We start from the raw sequence: 11,331 nt of genomic DNA, 5'->3' as shown, positions 1-11,331 counted from the left end.
ATAAAGGGTAAAATAAATAGTACCAAATTTGACGTTTTAGTATAAAAATATGATTTTTCTTTAAAATGAACACTATCGTGGACTTTTCGTTAAAACTCCCTATTTTTCAAACTCTCAGTAGTTTTAGAACCACTTAAGTCCAAACATACATTCTGATATTTTTTATTTTTATTTTTTATTATGAAAGATGATATGGTAATCTTGTAAAAGAGAAAGTAACGCATAATACGAAAGAAACCCAAGCAAGCAAGAAGTGAGCAGCACCAGTCTCACTGCAACTAGGCGGCTCCTTCGCTATTGTCTGCGCCGCCAGCATCCAACTCCACCCTCCTTCCGCCCTTCCTCCGGCAATTGTAAGTCCTTCTTCACATTGTCTTCGTCTTCTTCTTTTCCTTTTTCTTGTAAACTCATTTATGATTGTTTCTGATTTCTGATATCGTTGATAGTTTTTTTAGGGATTTTAGGATTTTAATTACTGCCCAATTTCTGATTTCGCATAATTCCTAGCCTTTTAGGGATTTAAAGGGTCAGTTAATAGTAAAGATGAAAGCTTTGGATGATTTCACATAAATGTCTAATTTCTAATTTCTGAATTGGGTTTGTAATTGAGCTCGGCCGCTTTTCGGATTTCAGTCCACCCATCTTTTGAACCTGAATCCGTCCCTGCTCAATTTCGACTGCCAATTTTTTATCTTGTTTGGAAAGGATTCATCTCCAGTTTTTGGGATGACCATGACCATATTCTCTTACCCTTTGCACTATTGAATACGTTAGGTTAGGTTCTGTTTTTCGTTCTTCGTTTTCCTTTTCTGAAAATTTGTAAAAATTGTACCTCTGATTGTTAGAATTTTTTGTTTTTTGTTTATGTTTTATCTATGGTGGCTTTTGTTTATAACGGCTGGACAAGTTGGTCTCCATATTTGTTTGAATTTGTCACCCCCCCATACATTCATTCTTCATCTATCACCACAGATTGTACACGAATATGGAGTCCTTAGCTGTTTTCAACTCCTCACTCTCACTCTACTCTCCCTCTCATGACCACTTGATCCCAAAGAACCTTGGACCCTTCCGTACGACATCATTGCAATCTCACATACCGATGCCCAAGATGGAGGTCCGATGTGCTGCCCAGGCCCAATCCACTGAAACCAAGTCCAAGGAGGCCAAGCTCTGGGGCGGCCGCTTCGAGGAGAGCGTGACTGATGCTGTCGAACGATTTACTGAGTCCATCTCCTTCGACAAAGCCCTCTACAAGCATGATATCATGGGCAGCAAGGCTCACGCTTCCATGCTAGCCAAACAGGTCATTCCTCTTTTCTCATTTTTTGGTTTTTTAAGTTTTATTTTTCTGGGTTCTGTTTGGTCTGAGGGGAAGCTTTATTTTTATTATGTTTTAGGGATTGATTACTGTTAATGACCGGGATAGCATCCACAAGGGGCTGAGCGAGATAGAAAGGCTAATTGAAAGTGGCGAGTTTGAATGGAGGACCGACAGAGAAGATGTGCACATGAACATTGAGGCAGCGCTGACTGATTTGATCGGCGAACCGGCTAAGAAGCTCCACACGGCTCGGAGTCGAAACGATCAGGTTTTGACAGATTTTCGATTGTGGATCCGAGACGCGATTGATGCAATTGGAGTGAAGATTAAGTATCTTCAATTTTCGCTTGTCAAATTGGCAATGGAGAACGAGGGTGTGATCGTTCCTGGTTACACGCATTTGCAAAGGGCTCAACCTGTTCTCCTTCAGCATTTGCTCTTGGCGTTTGTTGAGCAGGTTTGTATCTGTATGGCTTTGCACAATGCAACTCTTTAATTATTAACATATATTTATATGGTTTGTGGCCCTTGTATTGTGGTAGTTGCTATGTAATCATACATTGTAGTGTTTATAGTGGTTTGATAGTTGGTTTGTGTACAAATTTGTCAATTAGTTGTTATTACCATGTTAAAATTGAAAACGTTGGTTGCTTATGGAGTACTTTTCTTTGCTGTAGTATATCCTTGGCCTTCGGAAGAGACTAATTTTGGCACTTTTTCTTGTTATGTAGCTTGAACGTGATGCTGGCCGTTTACTAGATTGTAGAGTGAGGTTGAATTTCTGCCCCTTAGGTGCTTGTGCATTGGCCGGCACTGGACTTCCGATCGATCGGTTTATGACCTCTGATGCTTTAGACTTTACTGCTCCTATGAGGAACAGGTACGTCCCTTGGATTGACTTTTTGGTTGGGATTGAAGTTGACTTCTGCTAGTGTGCTGCAGTCTAGAGCTAAGTTGCCTTTTTGTTTCATTGGTACTCTGCAAATGATGTTGTAAACTGGCCAATAGTTAATAAACTAGTCATTTACTTTATGGCATTCTCCCCTTTTCCTTGTGAGACCTTGCAACATACATGATTATAGTTGTATGGTTCAATTTCGCTTTTCATTCTGATGAACAAATCTGTGAAAGAAGCAACTGATATGTTATCTTTTCCTTTAACTTAGGATTGATGATTGTTTTCCTGTTTTTCTTGCATTAAAGATTAATAGTGTTTATCTAATATTGGAAAACGCAATTGTTCAACTTATATATTCATCACCCTTTGCTGTGATGCCATACAAGTGCTAGGTATGCCCCAATAAGCTCAGTTTAATGAGCGATAGTGTTTCGTGATGCCATCTGTTGGGTCTAAATCTTGTCTTCTGGTTGGTTGAGTATTCCATGCTTCTTTATATCTGTTTTCGTCAAATAATAATTAGTTTCTTTTCTTAATACAGTATTGATGCAGTGTCAGACCGAGATTTTGTCATGGAGTTTCTTTCTGCTAATGCCATCACAGCCATTCATCTCTCCCGGCTTGGTGAAGAGTGGGTACTGTGGGCTTCAGAGGAGTTTGGATTTGTCACGCCAAGTGACAAGGTTTCAACTGGAAGTAGTATCATGCCTCAGAAGAAAAATCCAGATCCCATGGAACTTGTTCGTGGAAAGTCTGCTAGAGTAGTAGGAGACCTGGTTACGCTTCTCACATTGTGCAAAGGACTCCCCCTTGCTTACAATCGTGATTTGCAGGTATAATCTTTTCTCTTCTTTTTTGAATTCACATTCAATCAGCACGGAAAGGCAAGGGTTTAGTTGGGTCTGTTCACTCTTTACGTTCTTGAGCCTGAAGCTAAGGTCTTGGTTGGATATTGCATGCATATTACTTATACACAAACACAATGCTACAGAAAAGGATCTGTTCTGCTTGCACTTACAGTGTGTAAAATTCATTGGTCTTTTAACTAATCCTGCAATATTTTGAGTATGATTGTGAAGGGTTCTTTCTTTTCCCCTTGAGACAGGAAGATAAGGAACCTGTCTTTGACAGCGTGAAGACAATATTGGGGATGCTTGAAGTATCTGCAGAGTTTGCACAGAACATTACCTTTAACAGGGGGAGAATACAAAAGAGTTTACCTGCTGGTCACCTTGATGCCACAACACTAGCTGATTATCTCGTGAAAAAGGCAAGTTCTGTTGACTAACTTTCATTTTTGCCAATTACAGACAAGCTTAGAACTTTTTGGACTTGAAATCATCATTCTTGATTGGATATGCTGTTGTAATGCTGAAGCTATCCTTTGTAACTATTCAAATTCTTGGATCATGTTCTCAACGGCCCATTTTATTTGCGTGTTTTACGATCACATGTAATTCATAACATTTGTCAATAATTGCTACTGAAGTTGCTTTTCTTGTTTTATAAAGGGAATACCTTTCAGAACTTCTCATGACATAGTTGGAAGGGCAGTTGCCGTGTGCGTCTCAAAAAGTTGCCAGCTGCAGGATTTGAGTGTCGATGAGCTCAAAAGTATTGATCCAGTGTTTGACAAGGATGTATATGAGTTTCTTGGAGTAGAGAATTCAGTTAAGAAATTCTCCTCGTATGGCTCCACAGGATCAGCATGTGTCGCCAGTCAGCTTGATCATTGGGTTACAAAACTTGAAATCAACAAAGGGGTCTGACAAACTATGGTGCTAGAGATATTTAACGTGGATCGCTGACATCGATTAGGAACACATTCACCGGACGCTTTGAAGTAGTGCTTCGCTGAGGAACGAATAGTCTTGAATAGTTGGAGTTAGCGAGTATGAAAGATGCGAACTTCTCTCAGTAAGTACATGTAATTTTGAAGTATGGTAGATTTGAAGGATCAGATTGTTGTGCCATTAAGTTCTGGTTGGATCAATTCACAATTATTTTATCTAATTTGGTTGAGTCTTTCGACAGTTATTGAGAATGCGATACAAAATGAACAGGGAGTTAAACACAAGGCATGTAACCTCCCATCAATGACGCCTTGTTATGCGAGAAAGTACGTAATTTGTTTGAATTGCCCTTACTGTGACATCCTCGAAAACGTAAGGCTATTTTCGAGTAGATATGCCCGGAGGGTACATCTAATCTTCGTCCTAAGTCAAATTTGTGTTCTTCAGGTTAATCATAACTAAGTTTCTAAAGCAACGACACAAGTTAGGGTACAATTCGGATCAATATTGAAAGGCATTTGTATTGTAATTTTCATTGACCAATGATGAACCAAAAGATTAAGGAATCTAACAGCCAAAAAATAATAATATTACCATGATACTGCCTTGTCTGAAAACACTACCCTACATTTTGAAATGGCGTTTGGCAAGGCAAAAGAAAATGCAGTTTACAAAATAGAGAACACATAACAAAATCATGAACTTGTTTTTCTAAAAGCTTTATTAATTATTTAAAAGTACTTCTAAAATGAGCCCATAAAATTTGTTTTATTTTTTTGTCAAACGATGGACTAATCTTATTAGATATGGATAGAAATGTTTACATCAAATGTCGTAGTGTTGAATAACCAAATAACATGTATAACTCAATGAAAATCTTTCTTGCTCTTTGCTTATAAAAAATATTACAAATCAATTAAAATCTTCTAATATTATGCATGTTCCAACTCCAAAAAATCTAATTAATATCTTATAACAAAAAAAATAATATACTATAATACTAACATAAATTTATATGCAAAACATTCTACCCTAACTCAAGTAACAACTATATGAATGTATATTATACCTATACATGAGATATGAAGCCTAACTAAAAGGTAGAATAAAAAACATAACATACCTATAAATAAGACACATTAATATGTGACAAGTTGATTATAAAAATGAATATGTCATATAAGTAGATGAATACAATTAACCTGTGATATATGTTGATTATAAAAATTAAAAATAAAATCTATAAATGAGGTTTAAAGCAAGAGGAAGAACAAGAAATAACAAAAAAATAAATAAAAATAAGTAATCAAAGAGATAATTAGGAAGAAATTTGATTTTTATAATAAATCTTATCATTGAAGAGATAATTATTGATAAGTAAATAATTAAATTTAAAGAAGTGAACTTATTTTAATAAACTATTTCTACTCTTGGCTAAAATTATCAAGTTCTCCTATGAAGGACACCATAACATAGTATTACTATTTATATTATAACATAAGTAAGGAAATGTTATAGGCACTCTAAAAATCTCATTTTACATTCCTCATAAGATTATTTTTTTTTTAAATATAGAAAGTTTGGAGTGTAGAATGAGAACTTTGGAATGCCAATAACAATTCCTTATAAGAAAATAAATAACGAACTTGGTATATGTTGTGCATTTTAGGGGGTGTAGTCAAACTAAGATTTTAAAGGATTTTAAAAGTGATAGATTTGATAGGATTTAAGAGGATTAAAAACTTCTACGAAATTCATATGGATTTTTAAAGAATTTGAATGGATTGTGGTGGATTGTGGTGGAATGATTTGAAATCCTAGGGGTGAGTTTGGATTCTTTTTAGTATTGGTTATATATACTTTTGGCTCTCCAATTCCACAAAATCCATAACTATTGAAATCCTCCAAAATCTTAATTTTTTTAATACGCTTAGATTTGGACATCCTTTAAACTCTTTTAATTGACTACACATAGATTTGAATAGATTCTAAAATCCTTGAAAATCTTTTAATTGAGTATACTAATATTTTAAAATCTTTTAAAATCTTCACAAATCAACTACACCATAATAACTCCGAATAGTCTTACACGGGTTTGTCGGAAAATTACCTGAGGGTCCCCATCTCTGACGACTCCAGAATTCTCTTCGCAACCACCTTCACCTCCCTCTAATTTTCTCTTCCCTCCTTTTTCTCATTCGGATTCTTCTCACGGCTCGTCTTCTTCTTCCTCAATTCGTTTTTTCGCACCCAGGTATTTCACCATCTTTCAATCATTGATTGTTTTCTGTTAATTTAGGATTAAATTATGGCTTAATTTTTGCTAATTGAGGTTTAAGAGTGCGGATTTCTTGAGAAAAATGCATTCGTGAGCGAGTTTTTATGATTTGCAGTCAGTGCTACTTCCTTGTTTGGGGCAAACAAATATTTGAGCTTTAAGTGGCTAACTTCTAATTGACATTTAAATTAATACATTTTCCTAATCACAACAAGTTGTAATTTCCCAAATTTCAAGCTCTGAGCATGGAATTTCTCAAATTTATAATCCATGAGTGCTAAAAAGCTGTTAATTTTATGCTGAAATTCCCAATGATTTAAACTAAATTATGGAATTTTTTAATAATACAGGTCAGATTTCTAGTAGGTTTATGCTGAGGAGTTGTTTTGATCAAGAACCCAGATTATTAACCTTAATGTATTTTATCAGTTCAAAGTAAGGGATACCAGGAGGGGTAGGGGTTTGAATACAGTGAGAGGAAAAGATGTCGGGTATGGGAGACGGATATGTGGGCACGGCTCAAGATGCCGTGAGGATTCGAAGACTCGAGAAGCAAAGAGAAGCCGAGCGCCAGAAAATTCATGAGCTCAAAAGCAAGTCGGCCTCCGATAACGGCCAGCCGGGTCTCCTCCAATTCGGATCAAGTACTTCTGAGGTTTGTCTTTGAAACCTAACTCATATCTAGGGTTTTAAATTTTCCCCATGCTCATATACTTCAGTGTCAGTTATCTCTGTTTTACCAGTGAATGATAAGCATGAAAATTGTGCAACTATTCATTCAGTTTTTTCTTCTTGTCCTTATGATTTGTGGTAGACCTGTAAACAAGTTGGGTTTATTGGGTTTGGGTCGGGTTCAACCCGACTCATTAAGTTAACAGGTCATCCGAACTCAACCCGTTAAGCTAACGGGTCACCCTTAACAATTATTATTATTATTATTATTTTGCATAGAGTTTATTTTTTGTTGTTAAGACTTGACTGAAATTACTAAAACATTCTCAACTAATAGATGCTAACGGGTCTAACGGGTTGACCCAAAATGACCCGTTATTTAACGGGTTGTTAATGGGTTCACCCGTTAGCGACCCAACCTGTTAAGCATCCACCCAAATACTAATATTAACGGGTCATGTCCAAAATGCCAGGTCTAATTTGCGGTACCAAATAGGTGTGCTGAAATAGATAAAGATACCAAGTTTTGTATAGACAAAATTTTATTCATTGATTAACGATTTTCTCGTCTGATATTTCAGATTCTTGAGACGGCATTTAAGAAAGAAACCATTGGTCTGGTTACAAGGGAGCAGTATGTGGAGAAGGTGAATATAATAAAACACTAGCATTGTTTTTTTTTTTTTTTTTTTTTTTTTTTATAAATTTACTAATACTAATGGAAGCATAAGATGGTTAAAATGCGGTGCTTGTACTGTCAATTTATGTTGTAGAAAGAAAATATTAAGAACAAATACGAGGAGGAAGAGAAGGAGAAACTTCAGAAGCTACAACAAGAGTGAGTTTCGTAACTGAGGACTCTGTTGCTGTTTGACTTATGAACATTTGAAAGTGTTTATGTTTGTCAATGTCTGCAACAGTCTAATATTGTTTTTCCTTTTATAATTCAGGGAGGAGGAACTCCAATTACAAAAGCGAAAGAAGAGGAAGATAAGGGGGAGTTCTCGATTGTCCTTTGCAGATGAAGTTGAGGATGGAATTGAAGAGGAAGGTGGAGAAAATAGTAAGAACTTCTCTCCTTAAAGAATTAATAAGAATTATTCTGGTTATGCAGTGCCTTAAGTTGCTCGTAGGACCCATATTGTTTTTATTTTTTTATGACCGACCATCACTGAAGTTTATTGTTTGGATTTGGAATTTTGTAGATTGATTTGGCATTTCTTTTCACCATTTTATTTGACACGTTCTCCCCTGATGAACTTTAGGTGTAGATCTAGACTGATATATATTGCAACTTTCTTGTATAGAAGTGTCCATTCTAATTTTTGACGAGAGCATATATTTAGATACTTGATGATTTAGTGGCCACTTAAGGGTATTCTTATCTGGTGTTTTTGTGGATGCCTATTAGAAACTTAATACTGATTCTTGTTCTTTCATTTTGATTATATGCTTTTTCTACAGAAAGCACGGAGGCTACAAGATTACGGTGTGGTAGACTTGGGAAAGATCCTACAGTGGAGACCAGCTTTCTGCCAGATAGGTGTAATATTTTTCTATTTTTCTTTAACAAACTTTTATAACCCTTGCTCTTATTTGATTCTTTTTCGGTCTAACATTTGAACTTAAGAGGTGCTATGGATTTATTTCAGTGAGCGGGAGGCAGAGGAACAAGCTGAGCGTGAAAGGTTGCGGAAGCAGTGGCAGACTGAGCAGGATAAAATAAGAAGTAATTTTGCTTTTCTAATTTTTCTCTGTTTTTCTCCTTTTCCAGTAAGAAGTTTTGAAAGAAACTTTCAACGCGTTTTTTCAGGGGAGTCACTTCAAATTACTTACAGCTATTGGGATGGAACTGGGCATAGGAGAGTGCTACAGGCAAGTAACATGCTCGACTTGCATTTGTTTTCACTTCATGATTCCTCTTTTAAAATTGAAACTATCGTCTTTTCTATTATTTTTCATATTCTGTTTATTTCCATTCAGGTAAAGAAGGGTGATAAAATCGGAGATTTCCTTAAGGCTGTTCAACAGCAACTTGCACCTGAGTTTCGAGAGGTGCGAACCACCTCAGTGGAGAATTTGCTATATGTAAAAGAAGATCTTATCATTCCACATGTAAGCAAAAACAACTGTTAGTAATGCATTTGCCTGGTAGAAACTTTACTGAATAAATGCTAATTAATTTCCCATTACTTTTCATGATTGTGGAAGTACAGCAGCATAGTTTCTATGAGCTAATTGTAAACAAGGCTAGGGGAAAAAGTGGACCGGTAATGTTCAATATTTCTTGTTCTTCTTCTTCCGTCATTTGGGAAAAATTGTATTTAAGGTTAAGTTTGTCTGAAATATTATTGTAGGATGTGCTGATTGATAGTAACTCATTACGATATTCTGTTGTATTTTGTATAGCTTTTTCATTTTGATGTGCATGAGGATGTGCGAACAATTGCTGATGCTACAATAGAGAAGGATGAGGTACATTGTCGATTCATTATTAGTAATCCTCTATTACATAGAAAGTTTCCAATACTAAAGAAATGAAAGACGAGCATTACCATGGCTTGAGTATGCTTGCTTATACTTTTCAGGTATCTATTTCTGGTAATGACATGGCTCCCTTCGTATTCTTATATCTTTGCTTTTATATTTGTGGCAGTCTCATGCTGGGAAGGTCGTTGAGAGGCATTGGTATGAGAAGAACAAGCATATTTTCCCTGCTTCCAGATGGGAGGTACCCTCTTTCTCTCGGACTCCCTCTCTCACTCTCTATTCTTAGATGTGTGCTATATATAGTATGTATAGCAAAGTGTCCCTTTCGCCTTTTCACTCCAGACAGGATTGATATTGTGGTATACTGCTTGCCATTCTACAACTTGTTTATCTTGAGTATTAACTACAATGCTTTTGAGTATGCAATTTCTGTATACGTAGTGAAACCAATATCTGAATATTGCTGATAAATTTTAATTTTAAGTGGGATAACATTATTGTGTCCACCAGCATGGGCAGTAAATAAGTTTGAGTATGGGAGCGGGGTTTAATTCTCTAACCTCTCTTTCAATGGGATCATTGCCTACCTTTTTTGCTACTTCATCCAAGTATATAAGATGTGTTTAATATACTTGAGTAGCCAAAATCAAACATAAGACTTGCAGATGAGCTTCGTGCTTCTTTATTCTTTTATAGCAATATGGGATGTTCACTTTTGGTTTTTGCGTGACAATATATCCACCTAAAAAGTGCATAAACCTCTTGTGATGTTTCCTTCAAAGTTTGCATCATTTCTCTTGTAATGTTCCAGTATCGATGTTTCCTGTTTTAAGTTCCTTGATGTTTCTGTTTACAGAGATACTCCACTATTGGGTACTTGTCTACGATCTTTAGCGTTCATTTTAGTCACCCGTTTTATCTTTTTTCTTATGGCAGATATATGATCCAACGAAGAAATGGGAGCGTTACACAATCCACGGGGACTGATTTGTTATCACAATTCATAGACATGGGAGACTGAATTGAATGCAGTTGCGAGTTGTTCCTCGTATGCTGCACAGCACTATTAGTTAGAGGGTTGAGGTTCAGTTACTGCAGGTCCTTATTTTTTTTCCCTTTCACTTAGTGGTCGAAACAGAGATCAGACTAAAAGAATGTTGTTAGCAGATTGTATACACCTTAATCGGAACTGTAACGAAATCTGTTACGAGCATTTGGAGCTTCGTTCATTTGCTATTTAGTTTCTTTTAGGTTGTGTGGAGATGTTTGAGATGGCATACGTTGTGCTTATGCTTTTAGACATGGTAACGTTCCTGAAAGATTAAGGATTTTTTTTGGTAAAAAGGTACGAGCTGCTTACAAACTTAATTAGTCGACTAGTCATTTTTTACATACAGCAATATTGGAAAATAAAATGGTCAAAGTCACAATTGGCTAGTTATATGAATTTTTTAAGGTATTGAACTCGTTATTTATAGTCCATAAGAGTGGAATGTGATATATCCCAAAATTACATGGGGAGAGAGAATTATTAGACCGTAGTGGGCCACGAATTGGTTAGCTCAGTTAATTTTTGTTTTAACGAGCCTACTATTTTGTTTAAGTTCCTCCCGTCTAATTTTCAAAGAGCCTACTACCTTCAACCGGATTTGAGCTTAACAGGATATCGAGAAATTTTCAGTGTGCCGAAAATACAACTTATTACACTATCATAATATAAGTGGTTCAATACTTTAAAAAAAAACTTTCAATCAAATTTTAACATTTAATATACTGAGTCATATTTTCAACATACTAAAAATCTCTCCACACTCAACCTTGAAATGCCATTTTTTATTTTTTTGGACACATAATAGGCTGATCTGTAGTTTTTATA

General features: G+C 35.9%; 2 protein-coding genes across 3 annotated transcripts; both read left to right on the top strand.

The window, feature by feature from the left end:
* Nucleotides 1–219: 219 nt before the first annotated feature.
* On the top strand, nucleotides 220–4,484 carry LOC137712777 (argininosuccinate lyase, chloroplastic-like). Of its 2 annotated transcripts, none has more exons than XM_068451937.1 (7): nucleotides 220–353; nucleotides 973–1,306; nucleotides 1,401–1,781; nucleotides 2,056–2,204; nucleotides 2,764–3,055; nucleotides 3,328–3,492; nucleotides 3,734–4,484. In XM_068451937.1, exons 2-7 carry the CDS (start codon nucleotides 986–988, stop codon nucleotides 3,989–3,991), a joined length of 1,566 nt encoding a protein of 521 aa, XP_068308038.1. In that variant the 5' UTR covers nucleotides 220–353; nucleotides 973–985; the 3' UTR covers nucleotides 3,992–4,484. The 2 variants fall into 2 exon arrangements, with proteins under 2 accessions (XP_068308038.1, XP_068308039.1); XM_068451938.1 differs by having other exon boundaries at nucleotides 221–353; nucleotides 1,058–1,306; nucleotides 3,734–4,482.
* Nucleotides 4,485–6,632: 2,148 nt separating this feature from the next.
* LOC137713214 (protein XAP5 CIRCADIAN TIMEKEEPER) lies at nucleotides 6,633–10,668 on the top strand. The gene is made up of 12 exons (XM_068452492.1): nucleotides 6,633–6,948; nucleotides 7,547–7,612; nucleotides 7,739–7,803; nucleotides 7,916–8,028; nucleotides 8,430–8,508; nucleotides 8,618–8,694; nucleotides 8,779–8,840; nucleotides 8,949–9,080; nucleotides 9,182–9,235; nucleotides 9,375–9,440; nucleotides 9,622–9,696; nucleotides 10,392–10,668. The coding sequence occupies exons 1-12, from the start codon at nucleotides 6,778–6,780 to the stop codon at nucleotides 10,440–10,442; spliced, it is 1,011 nt and encodes a 336-aa protein (XP_068308593.1). The 5' UTR covers nucleotides 6,633–6,777; the 3' UTR covers nucleotides 10,443–10,668.
* The last annotated feature ends 663 nt before the right edge of the window (nucleotides 10,669–11,331 follow it).

This window comes from Pyrus communis, chromosome 13 (genome assembly GCF_963583255.1).
Source record: "Pyrus communis chromosome 13, drPyrComm1.1, whole genome shotgun sequence".
Classification (NCBI taxonomy): Eukaryota; Viridiplantae; Streptophyta; class Magnoliopsida; order Rosales; family Rosaceae; genus Pyrus; species Pyrus communis.
This window is presented reverse-complemented; position numbering and strand designations above follow the sequence as displayed.